The sequence below is a fragment of the Centroberyx affinis genome, unplaced genomic scaffold (genome assembly GCF_046629955.1).
Source record: "Centroberyx affinis isolate AG114_WGS23_722 - 3 ecotype Tasmania unplaced genomic scaffold, CSIRO-AGI_Caff_v1 ptg001219l_1, whole genome shotgun sequence".
Lineage (NCBI taxonomy): Eukaryota > Metazoa > Chordata > Actinopteri > Beryciformes > Berycidae > Centroberyx > Centroberyx affinis.
Genome location: NW_027279735.1, coordinates 180,857 through 196,109, shown reverse-complemented (window position 1 = coordinate 196,109; position 15,253 = coordinate 180,857). Strand labels below are relative to the sequence as shown.

At 44.5% G+C, this 15,253-nt stretch overlaps 1 protein-coding gene across 1 annotated transcript in view; it reads left to right on the top strand.

The window, feature by feature from the left end:
• The window catches only part of robo2 (roundabout, axon guidance receptor, homolog 2 (Drosophila)), a 164,206-nt gene that overhangs the window by 132,394 nt on the left and 16,559 nt on the right, over nt 1–15,253 (top strand). Inside the window, 5 exon segments of the mRNA XM_071524663.1 lie at nt 785–973; nt 5,160–5,202; nt 9,454–9,606; nt 10,676–10,938; nt 12,062–12,187. Of these exon segments, the coding sequence (XP_071380764.1) occupies nt 785–973; nt 5,160–5,202; nt 9,454–9,606; nt 10,676–10,938; nt 12,062–12,187 (774 nt within the window).

The following is a 15,253-nucleotide window of genomic DNA, read 5'->3' as shown; positions in this document are numbered from 1 at the left end:
TATTTCCCCAATGTCACTCACATAATCCATCTCAGGGAGCACAGCCCTAAGCTTGCAGATATAATATGTTGTGTGTTTGTGTGTCTGCGGGTGTGTATGGGTGTGGTTATATGTGTATGTGGAAGAGGGGGAGAGAGCGAGATAAACACAGAGAGAGAGAGCATCTCTGCAACTTTGCATGCATGCACATATGTGTGTTTGCACCTTTGTGTGTGTGTGTGTGTGTGTGTGTTTGTCCCTGTCAGTGTGTGGGAACATTTGTGTGTGCTCTGAGTCTTATCACGCTCCAAGAAATAGTGTCAAGCACACTAGTCAGGGTGAGCTGCGATTGGAGATCAATACAGACCAGGATCCTCTCCTCTCATTTCACATGGTGTGTTTTACTGGCCATGGAGTGAATTAGGGGCTGAGCTAAGCAAACAGCATGCTCACCTGGGGGTTTGTTATAAGCTTTTAGGCTTTGTCTCCTTCAGTCTGCACATTAGATTTCACTGCACACCCGCTAGATCTATGCCCTGCTCTCCTGGTCAATATCTCAGTTGTAATTCATCAGAGCCTAGTTTCTTTGAGCCTTAATCTAACCTAAACCCTTTCATACTGTATCTATAGGTGTTATTTCTGAATAGCGACAAAGAGATGAATATTTTCAAGTCCTTAGGGGGTGTGGTCCACATTCATGACATGTTCACCTTGAAGCAGCAACAACATTGTTATTTCCCGTTTCTCTCTAATAGCACACACTCAGCATCACATTCATGTCCCTTGTCTGTTGCTGTGCCCCCAGGTAAGGACTTTCGGGACGTGATTATGAGCGGCAACAGGAACAACAGCATCACGGAGCAGATCACTGATGTGGTGAAGCAGCCGGCGTTCATCGCTGGTATCGGAGGAGCCTGCTGGGTCATCCTCATGGGCTTCAGCATCTGGCTCTACTGGAGGAGAAAGAAGAGAAAGGGCCTGAGCAACTACGCAGGTTAGACTGATCAGAGGCTGGAACTCATGTGCAAGCCACATATGCAAATTAACACACACATTCTGCTCTTTTGCCTAAGCAAATTATGGAAAATTTCTCTGCAACGTACCGCTCTAAACAGGATCATTAATTTTATCTGTCATAGCAAGAACATTTTGCTACTACTACAAATATGTGCAAGGCTGTACACTATCTTCTTTTGGTCTTAATTAAAACAGTTTTGATGAGATGTTGAAGATGCTGCTGGCAATGAGGTTGAGAGGGCTAAGGAGTTAAAGCTCAACAGGGAGACAGATGTCAGTGTGAATCATTTCCAGAGGGCTGTAGTTTTTGACAAGTCCACCCACAGTGTTGGTTAATAGCCCAGGGTGGTCGAGCTGAGTGGGCTGACTGGACTCTCTGCTGGTCATTGAGGCTGGAGCTCGTCCAGCTCTCCTCCCACACACTGACCTTGACATCTCACTGAGTGACCCACAGTCAATACTAGCAACAAGCAAGTACACATAACCTGCCAAGAGTACAATATTTAATTAGAGAGCAGGAAATGGTAATAAACTGACATATTAGTATGACAGTGGCTAGTATTCTAACATTATTTATTGTGTTATTAGCAAGCAGAATACAAGGTTTTCTCTGAAAAAAAAAAATCTCTGTCTATTCTTTTTGTTCTGCATCTTATTCTTTTGACATTAGCAGGTCAAAGCAAAGAGTGTCTTGCAGCAAGTCGACTGGCGGGGATAATTTGCTCTTCATTTCTGTCTGTTACATATTTATGTGTTTGTGTATTTTCTTTGGTTTGTGCCGCTGTCTCTACATCTCTGTGGCCTCTGAGTTGGCTGCTTTCCTGGCTGTTGCTCTGCACACTGGGTGATGGCGTGGTCCTGTATTTTCTGACCCTTAACACCTCTCGGCATGCCCCCTTCCCCAGTGTGCAGATGCCCCCAAAGCACCGCTTACCTCTGCAGGCTTTTAACACACAACTTCTCTGTCTTCTTGTTTTGCAGTTCAGTCCTTCACCTTCACCCCTGCAGGTACTGTTCATTTGTCCCGTCTCCTCACCCCATCTCGCCACAGATCCCTCCCCCACCTGCTTACAGTATATGTATGCTTGGATTTCCAGACTCATGGTCATGCCTAATGCAAATTTAAATCTCTTTTTGAGGTAGACAATTTTGCCTATTAAGTGATGAGATTTCTCAAAACTTACAAATCAAAGAGAGCTGGATTTGTTATTGGCCATGACCAGGGTCTTGCAAACCTTAAACCCTTTCCCTGCCCAACCTACAGCCTTGTTTCCATACTGTGTTGTATTTGTGTGTATGTATGCTGTGGCTATCTTTTTTTGAATGAAGCTCCATCCTGTCTTATCTTACTTTGTGGCAGTCTTGTGGTGCAGGGTAAGACTGTTGCTTTTTCCTCTTCCTCAAATCATCCTCTTCCTCTTTGTTCTCTCAAATTGACTCAAATTGTGTTGTAATTTACATGTCCGTTCTCCTCCGTAGGTGTTGATTAGGCATTTGGGTGGTGTATTTGATTTTTCCCTCTGCCTATTTTCTTTATTTTTCCTGTTCTTTCCTTGTCACGATTTCCCTCCACTACTAAATGTTTTTGCCTATATATATTTGGCTAATCTGCCTATATATCTTTGGCTTATTGGCTAACTGCAGCCAATTTGATAAGTGTAACAATGTTAGATGTTACTGTAAAGGAAGTCTGTCCTCTGCTAAAGTGAGCCTGACTGGCACCACCGCTGTACGAACCTTGCATCTGCCACTGTCTCTGGATGAACGGAGGTGGAATTAGAGGAGGAGGAGAGTAGCTTGCATCGCCTGTCTTAGAGATGGAGTAGTGGGATGTGAAGAGATAGAGAATGGAGAAGAAGATTAGATGAAGAAAAAGAAGAAGAAGAAGACATTACAGATGAAATGAGTCTGAGAATCAGGGGATTTCTCTCTCCTGGTCCAATATCAGTGTAGCAGATAAGTGTGGTACAATGAGTCAGGGGTCAACACAGCGCCCTTGCCTCAGTTTCTTAGGTTTATTCACTACCCTAACACCATTCTGTAAAGTATAGCTATGTGCTCCCTGTGGAGCCCACATCCAGCACCCCATTTCACTCTGGGCTTTGCACAGCAGCTCTAACAACAGATAAATGGAACACATTAATATGTTAGTGAAACCGAGGTGAGTGGGCTGGTATCAGATTGTGAGCACAACTCGCCAAAGCCAGAGAGGAGGGTAATTGTTACTTTACTATAAGAGGACAACAGGCAAGGACAAAATAATGGCAAAGAAGACACTGATTACAGAGTCACTGAGGTGGTGTTCATAACATGAGCCAGAGTGTGGCTGAAGAGTCGTACAGTGCCGTTCTTCTCTGTATTGACGATTAGTTGATGTATCGAGAGTGTCCTGTCTCAGCCTCCTAAAGCTGTCAGTACAGGAGAGGTAAATCACTACGCTGTGGAGGCGCACAGCCAGCGGGAAAGAGATTTGATGGAATTTTTATACGCTGATTATGTCCTCCCCCCCTTAATGCTTATTAAAGGGGATTAATCTGTATTCATATTGGAGAAAGTGCTTATCTGGAAGAAGGAGGCGAGAGGCACAGCCATGCCGCCACGTCACTCTGGCTAACATTAAAGTCCTCCACAGCGGCCCAGAAATGTGCCTGAGCACAGATAGGGACTTCAGAGGCTTCCCCGCTGCATAGCTCCCCCCTTCCCCTCCACCTCCCTCCCCTCTCAGTCCTCTCTCCAAAGAGAGAGAACTCTCTAATGCAAGTTTGTTGGTGGTGGAACAAAGAGAAGTGGCTTTGGCTATGAGTGAATAAAGAATGCCAAGTCTGTCTCTAGCTGTCAAAGCCGCATTGTATTCAAATAGATCTGCTATGCTGGTTTTATCTGGCTGGAACTATTGTTAGCAATGGGTATTTTAATTTTTGATTGATTGATTTGCTAAACAGATAATGCAGTAAATAAACTAGCCATTGTTCTTACATGCAAGTTGGAGGAATTTTACATTGTGTCTCTCACATTCAATATCCTACAATAAATTCTGATGGTCATGGGAGAGAGGATTAGATTAATTAAGCTTAGGTAATGTTGATAATGCGTAAGTGTTCTGGTAGCAGCCCCTACAGACTCTTCCCTTGAGTTTCATCTCCCCATCATCAGTATTCCTGCGTCACCCTCGGAAAGCCCCCTCTCTCGCCCGTGCCTGGGCTTGTTGTGGAATCAACCTGAATGAAACAGAAAAGAGTGGAGGAATGTTCAGCCTCCTTCTCTCTTTAATCTCCATCTGTGGAACAAATGAGCCAAATTACTACCAGCTCTCTCTCTTCTTGAGTCAACCAGTACTCATTCTCTCTTTTTTTCCTCCCTCTTTTTTTTCCCCTCCTCGGTATGAGGTGATTTCCAAAACCCTGCTTTTTTGTGTTTCCTGTGATCCATTGAAGTTTTTACATGCTTGGAAGTCTGATGCTTTTTGTCATCATGGTCGTTGAACAGAGATGAAATGGATTCTCTACAGCCGTCTCTCACTTTGAGCCATGGAGTTTTACTAGCTGCTGACAAAGAGCAGTCCTTGTTATCTATAGATCACTGTAATAGAACAGGCCACATGCATGGCTTCTGGGGAGCCTTGCTAGCTGAAGGATCAGTAACTCAGCCTCCACGTCTGCAGATAGAAGATTCAACCTGATTAATGAGCCCTCTGCCTTTTCTAATCATTTTTGGCTGAGATTTAATCACAAATCTGATAATAACTCAAGAGCAAAATAAGAGAGATGAAATGAGTTTTCCCTCTCATCAGGCATCTTGTCCTTGAGAGGAACACATGACGTCTGAGCTTGCGCAAAGCAAAGCAATCTGCAATCCTCATCATTGCACCTTTTTTTAATTTTCATGAAAGGGAATGGACACAGAGGGACATCTGCATCCCTTAGTGAATCCATCAACTATCTAGCTGTGTAAGAGACAGGCCTAAGTGAACAGAAGAATGCGTTGCTATACAGGCACACGGGCAAATCTAGACTGTGCTGCTAAAATAGCCATACATCTTATAATCCTGATTATGGAAATAAAGCCATGTGCTATTTGACATATAATATATTAGAAAAACTTAATATATTGCTTTGTCTTTTTTCCCTCCATCTTTCTCTCCCGTCTTTCTTTTCTGACTTCAGTGACGTTCCAGAGAGTTGACGGTGGTCTGATGAGCAATGGAAGGTGAGTGTCCCACCAGGAACAGACAAACCTTTTATCCACATCACCAAACCTATCATCAATATTCCAATCTATCATACACATGAGCAGAACTATTTAAAAAATGTGCATTATTATAGCCAAACAGTAGCTCACCATTGTTTGTTTTATTCTAAACCTATGCCCTATGCTTTACATATCTTCACTGTAATAACCTTAGCTCAACAGCATAAGTCATGCATGAAGTCTACAGAAGGCTGCTTTTCATTCTAACACTGATAAATGACTGATGGATCGATAAATAACCAATACCTGTTTGTGTGCTTTCCATGCAAACCTGTTTGCAAATACACATTTCTACCACATCTCCGTTCACGCATCGATAGATGAACTCATAAATCTCCTCAACAGAATTAACAGAAACAATTTAAGCAGAGAGGGCTTTTATTTTGTCATTTATCTTCCCCTGCCGGCTACAGGCAACCCAGAAGCCCTCCGGAGTGATAAATTTGCCTGTCACCTTGCGTGGGCGGCTGGGATCTGAGCACATGTAATAATGTAAAAATAATTACCCAGGGGAGAGGTGTGTGGAGGTACCCCGCTCGCACCCCCATACAGCCTGCTCCATTTCAGTGTGCGTTAGTGAAAGAGAGAGGGGCTACAGAGAATAGGGCACATCTCAATGACACCAGTTACTGAGCCTTTGTGGGTATTCAAGAGACTCCCATGAGAATCCCGGTCTTCTGTCTATCTACTGCTTATCACACCTGACTAGGTAAAGCCTCCAGATCTCAAACACTCAGCAAGAGATTCCCAACTAAGTCTGACCCTATGTGTCTCTGGGCTTTTGGGAATGTGTGTCTTTCAGTCTGGTCGCTGTTTTTTTTTTTTTTTATATATACTGTATATATTTACAGTATGTATTTTATTTTTGTCTCGTACTGTGTGTGTATGACTGGATGTTGCAGTGGGCATTTTTGCCTATATTGTTCTGTGAGCTGCCAGCAGCCTCTCCATGAATTAGCCACGCCACTTGCCATGCCTTTTCTCATCTACTTTCTGCTGTAGTGTTTTTCCTTCAATTTTCCACATAAGTGGTTCTGATTCTCACTCCAGCGAATGGGATTTGAAATGTCTGTATTTGTGGCGCTCTATATTTGTCATATCTGTAGTCAGTAGCAGCGACTGCCACATTTTCACAACATTGGAATAGGATGCAGTCTGGAGCTGTTTTTCAAGCATAAACCCCTGATCCGTTAGTCACTCTAGTGACATCAAAGCCCAGATGTTGCAACTTCCCCATCTGCCCTGAGAGTGAAAATGTGTAGCAGGGTATCAGAGGAAAATGTGTTCATTTGTTACGTGAGATGTTTATTGCATTAATTAGACAATAGCAAATGAAGCCGCGTCTGTTTCCAGTCCCTCATTGGCTCCTGCCAAATTGCCCTGACTGAACAATTACACTTAATCGATCACAAAATAAATGATTCATGGAAGATGAATAGGCTGCAGATTGGTAGACCTGGACGGTTTGACTTTGGCTGCTCAATTGAAATTGATAAAAGCCGATAAGGGCTCATTCCTTATCCCCCTGCCAATAGGGAGATGGTAATTAGGAGGTAGTAATAACTTCCTATCTTGGCACTGATCAATATTTTAGCAAAAGCAGATTCGCTCCTATAGAGAGGGAGAGTGGGCTGAGCAGTGCAGTGAACAGGTTTCACCAAGACTGTTGCTATGGAGATTCCTTTACATCCCAGGATCTGAAGGCTAAGTGACAGAATGTTCTCAGAAAGTAAATCTAGAAAAGTAATCCGTGTTTCCCCATGCTGTAAGTATTAGCTTATGTGTGGGCTTTTAGTGCAAGTTCCAGTCACTAGTAGGTGTGTGGGACTGTAAACACACCTGATTTATGAACTTGCTTTTGAATTAATATCTCTCACTTGGCTTGTTTATGGCAAGCCTAGTGTCAGCCATCTTAGACAGTATTTAAGGTTTCCTACCTATCACACGCAACTGAAATGTCTGACAGGAAAAAAGCTCCAAATCAAATCTTATCTGCCAAGGTTGCCATCCATCCCAGGCTGGACAAGGATTAAAAGTTAGATGTCAGGTTTTCATTAGACATATGACCCTGTGTCTACCGCCCCACCCCCCTACCACGCAGGCACACACACACACACACACACACACACACACACACACACACACACACACACACACACATATAACAAATATCCCCAGTAGAAATCAGTCTTATTCTAATTATCCTTTGCAGGAATACTGCTGTGTGATAAATACAAGGACGATGCAGCCATTTCCAGTGTCAACTCCTTGTCTTCCAAATGGTCTTTCTCTAGTGGGCTGGGGGAGGGCTTGCTGGAGCACATAGGACAAGCGAGACTGTTAATGAGACAAAGGCATGGTCTTTTCGCGTAGACAGTATACAGTACCTTCATGGTGCAGTCTAGCCGCAGTCAACATGAGAGAACAATGTCCTCCCTCTGTTTCTCTCCTTCTTTGTCAACTGCCTGGAAACTCCAGGCTGACAGATGTTGAGCGCACAAGAGGAAGGGAGGAGGGATGAAAAGAGGAGGTGTATGGGGAGAAAATAAAGGAAAATAGGGTTAGGGAGAGATGGGTAGGGAGGGAGAGAATGATGGCGGTGGGGGAACGTGGCAGCCAGAAACAGAAGTGGAGGGAGGGGGAGAGATGTATTACCCTATAAAAGTGCATGTGTCTGATGCACAGCCATCAATTTGAATGACTCGTCTCCCCCGAGGGCCTGTTTTGGCATTCAGGAACCACGGCGCGGGCTCTTAGCTTGTCAGGACTGCAGTTCATTTGGACTCCCCCTCCGTGGAACAGCTCTTCTCATTAGAACCTGTGGCTGAGGGAGAGACTGACTGCCGCGCGCCCATTACCTGCCCTTGTCCTCGGGGCTCGCCTCTCTCCCAGTCCCCCAGAGCCAGCACGTCACCCCGCTGGAGCTGAGACAAAAAGCCCCATCAGGCAGCCAGGCTGCTAAGTGCTGTGCTCCACGGCTTCTCGGAGCGCTAGTGTGTATCTGTGAGCCTGCTACATACTGCGGGGCACTGACGGTGGGGTGTGCCGTGTTCCTGGGAAGCCAAAGCCATCCACTTTATCACATGCGCTGCTTGTCTGACCATAGTAGCCTGCGATTTCTCAGGGATGAAAGAGCGAAAGAGACGCCGCTGTTGAGACCTTGAGTGGAACAATGAACTACTCAGCTATCCTCCTTTTACTTCTGATGTGTGTGCTTGGATTCCTTCGGTCAGTAAATTAGCCATTACACATTGTTGAATTTAGAGTGCATTCACCGTAATCCGTTTCGATGGCCAGTCATTAGAAACAAGTGGAGTACAATGTGTCAGTGAACTGACACATAAACAATGGCGTTTAGCTCCATCTCTCATTCTCATCTACCTCCATCTGTGTTGCCCATGGTAACGAGCCTCAGACGTGATTGTACAGTAAAGTGGCCCTAATGGCCTCCCAGCAGTCACCCATGACAGGTTAAAGTCTTAATGGCTGCTTTTTATGACTCCCACCCCCTCAGGAGGGACACAACACCTGTTAAATGGAGCTGCCCTCTCCCATATGCAGGCATCCCACAAGTGGGCCAGGGGATCAGGGTGGGGCGAGGGCCGAGGTTTTTGACGTCTAATCAAATAAGATTTAGACTGTCTGGACATCACCACAAGGGGTTGATGGGAAAACACAGCAGAAAGTACAGGATATTAATGAATGAGGAAACAAGTATGTGTGCACATGTATGCAGAGTGCAAATGCATGCATTAGCGTCTCTACAGTGTGTTTTGCATTAATAAGTGAGAGAATGTGACAAAGACACAGCAGGAGAAACAGAGAGATAAAGAGCTGTGTTTGCCTGAAGGAATTCCAACTTTGTGGGTGAAGAAATGTATCCATCCAGTATTTCCCCCTATCTCAGAAATGTCTCATTAGCACCAGAGGCTTATTGCCAGCTTATCTCCCTCCAACACACATGCATGTGCACACACTAACATTGAAACATATGTTTGATTTTATGTCTTCACATTGACTCCCTGCTGATTGCTGTCATGTTTTTTTATTTATTACTTCTCAATCTAGTGAGGGAAGATGAAACGACTTCATGATTCAGAAATAAACCTTGCATAATTAGTAAATCAGGACATTCTGAGTGTACTATAACCTCTGGTATTAAAGTAACTTCACATTTAATCTAATGTCCCACCCTGTGTTTCTCCCTAGCCGGCCTGGCCTACTGAATGCCAGTGACCCAGGCTACCCCTGGTTAGCGGACTCCTGGCCAGCCACCAGCCTGCCTGTCAACAGCAGCTCCGGGGGACCCAACGACCTGAGTAACTTTGGCCGAGGAGGTGAGTGAAGGTCTGCCCCGGTGCCGTCCCAGGTGCTGCGCAGGGGGAGATGGGGAAGAGACCATAAGAGATGAAGGATGATGACAGGATCTTCCAGGCACCCTGCCCTCCTCTCTATTGTACTATCGCTCCTGTTGTTAATCATGTTCACTCTCCCACCAGGCCTGCATAGATGTATACTTGTATGCATATTGCATGTGCGTGTTTGGATATACATTTATATTTCACATCAGAGGACAGCTAGAGCATTAACAGCAGGGCCTCCACTGTCACCAGGCTGAGTAATGGCAAACAGTCCAGCCCGGTGTCACAGCCCATACCTCAGAGCGAGAGAATGTGAGGGGAGAGATGGGCAGAGGAGGCAGTGAGGGGGGTGGGGGGTGGAGGGGTGTTTGAAAGGATGGTCTTGAGCAGCCAGTCGTGAAGGACAGGCGCAGCTTGACTGGCGCAGATGCGGACACTTCCGCCATGGCTCTACATCATCTCCCCTTCACTGGGCATGCAAACCATGCACTACAGAGGGTCTGCTTGCTCTCTCTCTCTCTCCCGATCTCTCTTTCTCTCTCTCTCTCTCTCTCTCTCTCTCTCTCTCTCTCTCTCTCTCTCTCTCTCTCTCATCACACACACGTGCAGAGCGGCAGCGTTATCGCTCATGTGCATGAAGAGAGAAGGGAGGGGACGGAGAGATCCGCACAGGAGGAGGGAGAACGGGACACCAAGGCTGGGAGTCTGAGGGTTGGAATGCATGAATAACTGGGATGAATTTTTCAATGAGATGAATATGTTAAGTGGTGGATGTTAAGAGACGAGCTGACCCGAAAGTGCTGAGCCACAGAATGTAATGTCTTGACACTTCAGGGCCTCCTGTGTGTGAACCCCAGGTCACTCCAGGCCCGATGCGTAGTTAGACAGTGTTCTGCTCTTAATCTGCGATGAAGACCGGGCTTGTTCGTCAATGTCTCCTTTCTTTTTCTACCTACCAGCTTTTATTCACACACTCTGGGGTTACAGGTGATGTGAGCATCTCTTGTAGAAGCCAACTACATTTCTTTTGAACCCTCTCTCCCTCCCTTTTTCTGTCCAGATCTCCCCAGTGGCCAAGGGGATAAGACGGGCACCATGCTCTCTGATGGAGCCATCTACAGCAGCATAGACTTCACCACCAAGGCCAACTACAACAGCCCCGGCCAAGCCTCCCAGGCCACTCCCTACGCCACCACCCAGATCCTCCACTCCAGTAGCATCCATGAGCTGGCTGTGGACCTGCCTGAGGCCCAGTGGAAGGCCTCGCTCCAGGCCAAGCAGGAGATGGCCAACCTGGGCTACTCTTTGCCCGACAAGAACTCCTGCAACAACAGTAAGTCACATGGAGGGAGTCAGTCTGCACATATCCATTTGCGGGGATGTTGGTGCCCTTGTGTTTGTGAGGTTCAGTAAATGTTTAGATGTATGCAATTATCAGCTGCAGCCACTCTGTTCTTCATGTATGACGGCATCAAAAAGCCCGTTGAGTGAAAGAGCAGAAAGAGTGTATTTCATACACTACCTCATTCGCCCCCGGATCACAAGCCGCAAGTGCAGTGTTGTGACGTGACAGCAGTTTGCAGTTTAATGCCCATTATTTCACCACAAGTCTCTGAAGCCATTCTAACCCCACTGTCCGTGGAGGGGAGGTTGTGTTTGAAAGAGTAATTTTTCCCCAGCAGACATCATCTTGGTTACTCTCCAAGGTTGAGTAAACACCTCATGAAGGAGTAGTGCAGTTAAGTCAACCATCCATTTCCTTGAGGTTTTCATGATGGCACTACTCCTCCTTCAGTTTCAGAGTAATTGCCTATCCATTTTAGCTGGACTAATATTTAAGAAAATAATCCAAATTAATTACCATGGATTTGATGCTGGATTTTTTAAAGCCGAGTGGAGTTTCATACTTTAGGAGTAATGAGTATTCCTAGGCTGTATTCTAATACATATTTATGATCTCATTTTCCAACAGTCTAAAACAGATTAATTATACTTTTTACAGAGTCCCCCTAATGCAATGAATCTTTAAAAACTCCTTTCCTAATTCTCCCTGGCATTATTTTAAGAAGTAAGATTATATGCGATTATATATGATTATATCTCTCTTGAAGGGAAACAGTAATAAATTAAAAACTCCACCGCTGGACTCATTTATCCCATTTCATGAATTGAAGAGTTTTGTGAATGATTATTTCCATGTTTTTAATTTTAGCCTGTTCTATCAAAGATATACAGCAAACATAGTGTCTTTGATACGTTGCGTACAAATGAGAAAGTGAATGAATGGTTAAATAAATTAGCCTTGTTGAATATATGAACCCCAAAAAAATGGAGACGTGTGTAAAAGCGAATGTCTACTGCTTGCTTGATGCTCTAACTGCATGATTGCATGTGCTTGTGCTAACTGCCAATCACCTGATGCCACTGTAATTTTTGCCCTTTAACCTCCACTATAGCACTCCTTTTCATTCCTGACTACCGATTGGCCGAAGGATTGTCTAATAGAATACCACACAACCAATCACAAGATTTCAGCACCACCAGCTCTCACAACAGCTCAGAGCGAAGCGGCAGTCTCTCAGGTTGGTTTCTGACGCAGCAGGGAACTCTGTGAAGCAAACTGGGACGTCTCTGGGGCTCTGCCGCTTGACTTTATGATTGACTGATTTCTTAATTGCTTTATCGATCTGTTATTTGCATGTACAAACCTGACATCTAAGGGAATTTTTATTAACACAGCCCCTCTCCCTCACCAATAATGCTTTGCTCACTCAGCTCCCACTGCTTACAGTTCGTTGCGTGTGAATGATATATAGTTAAACAAATGTTGATGAGGATGAAAATTTATGTTGTTGTTGTTGTTTTTTTTTCAAATATGAGGTTCGGAGTACATCGGCTACCATACAGCCATGTTCTGAAGGTGGATATGACTTGATACAGTATTGGAGTATGAAAAAACAAGACATTTAAATCTGAGACAGAGAGAAAAAAATTTACTATGATCTGCTGATATGGCTACAGGCGCTAATGCTGGGTTTCTGCCATCACTGCCGGGCCTTGCAAAGGCTTTGTCTCTCACTGTCTGTGTGAGCAGACGGGAATAGGGGCAGAGGGACTCTTTCAGACAGAGTGGACTATACACACACACACACACCATTAGAGACGCTTGGCTGCGTAAAGTGGCAAAAATACCTCCCTTTTTCCCTCTTCTCCTAATGGTGGCCGACTACACTAAAACCTGTGTTCAGAGAATTACAATGTCATTTATAGGACACAGAGGCAGCCCTCTGCCTGCCTCCCCTCCACTCTCCTCTTTAATCTAGTTACAACCCACTGCCTTAACTGGTCTCTAATTCAATGCTCTGGCACACAGTGGGTTGGAGAGGGGATGTGAAGTGGCCATGCCTTGCAGGCAGATTCTTCCCTTAGACTCCACGCAGGTTAGTGAAGGCTCTGACTGGGCTTGGCACAGGCTGTGTTACTCATTTCTCTCAGACTGAGACAAACATAACGAATGAGAAAGATAAGAGAGTTTTCTGCTAAACCGTAGATGACACTGTAGCAGAGAATATGCTTTAATGTAGATGGAGCGAAGATAAATGCAGCTTATGTGAATATTTCCAGAGAGAAGGGCAGAGAAGAAGACAAGAAGAGCTTTATTACTTTAAGCTGACATGCATTTTATTTGCATGCCTTGAGATATTTTCCCTTGAAATGTCAGAGATCTCAAGTATATTTGGATATCATAATTTGATTCACCTGTGTAATTAAACAGGGGTTATGCCCTTCCACTTACCCTTGCAAAGTAGCCCTAAAGCATTGGTATGAGTGCAGAAATGTACACCATATAATGCTGGCTAGTAAAACACAGCACTCATACCTGCCATATTTTAGGGATGCAGGTGAAGGGCGTTGCTACTTCAATGGTAAAAAAAAAAAAAAATGGATGGATAGATGGATTAATGGTGCCATAAGAGTGAATTGTTGAACAAAAGATGTACTTGATTCACTAGTACCCTCGTAGTGATCAAGGAGTAAGCACCAAAATCATTTTCCAAATATATGCCTCTTCTGCACAATATGTGCTACATACAGTACAGCTTACAGCAGTAAAGGACATTTGAATCAGCACAAACTGAGCTTTGATTCAGACTTCAACTAAAGTAAAGCTCAGCATTTGAAGAGGGGAAAAGTTGAAGTTCCAGCGCATTGCTCTCCCTCTAAGGAGATGGAGGGAATAATGAATGTCAGGTCTGAAGGAGGAGAGCAGGATGAAAAGGAACTAGAAATAGAGCAGCTTTCATGGCAGCATAGATCTCCACTGGGGACGCGGAGCTGCTCATTAAAAACTATCTTAGTGTAGGAGAGAAGAGGTAGCTGGTGTTTTCTGTAGCATTTTCAGACCCCAAAGATCCCCTCTCCCCTCCACTCACTCTCACTCTGGCTTCCTACAAAGATACAAAGTCCATGGTTATATGAGTGGGGGACACAGACAGTTGCTTGTGCTCCTGCACTCTCCATCTGTTACATCTCATCTCATTATGTAACATGTAATATTCTGGGTTCATTTTGTTGGACTTCACAATGGTGAAAGTTATCACAGTAACCCATAAACTGCACAAACCTATTTGTATGCTGAAGAATTATGATAAATGACTGTCAGTTATTTGGACGCCCTATTTGAAATTATTCTCCCACTCCTAAGTTATATCTGGCTGCAGAGTCCTTCTGGAGTCTCCATTCTGTGGCTTTCCCCCTCAGCACTGACGCACCCAATGAAAACAAAGCAAGCTCAAGGCTATGCAGCCCTACAGTTATAGGCTGGGAGCGCCCAAACCTTAGGTATAAATACCCAACTCCATATCTATATTTAGTATTAGCTCCCCTTTGAAGAGAGGCCCAGTTTTGTCAGAGGAGATGGGTTTGCTGTGTAATTCCTGTGTAGCTCCTAGCCACAGCTTTTCTCTCTGTATTTTTCATATTTGGGGTGAGCTGTTGTAATTCCAGTGCCAGACCATCCTTCCCCAGAAGAGGCTCATTTACAATATTGATGGCTTGTCTTGTGTGGGGGGACTGGGGGTGATTGAACAATCACGTCAACTCACCATTTATTGGTAAAAGTCGAGCGTCGCCCAGAGGTACGATTAGGAAACCCAATTACTTTCAGACTGTACTTACACTGTGGTGCCTCCTGCCTTGGGCTTACAGTTGTTTCTTTTATTACTCCCATTCTTTATTAATCTTATTCTGACACCTCTCTCTCCTCCTCATGCCCGATATTTCGTCTCCTGCCCAAACAGTTTGGCCATGCACTCATCTTTTTCCTGGTCAAAGAAAATACCTTTTTTTAGATTGTAACAGAATAATAATATACATTTCCTGAAAAAGAAATGTGCAAAAAGAATTGCCATATCGTACAGCATTTCTGATTTGTCTGTCATCTGGCTTCTATGTGGATCAATAGAAATGTATCGGATTGATTCTGTAAGTTTCCTTTGATGACATTGACCTAACTTGTAGCTGTGCCTGAGTCAAGTCAGTTTATTAGATTACATGATGTTATATTGCAGAAGATGCAAGATTCCTTCAACGGGAGCTTTTTTGTGGCACTGGGAAAAGTGATTACAGGCCTTTGGCAGTGAGGGTTA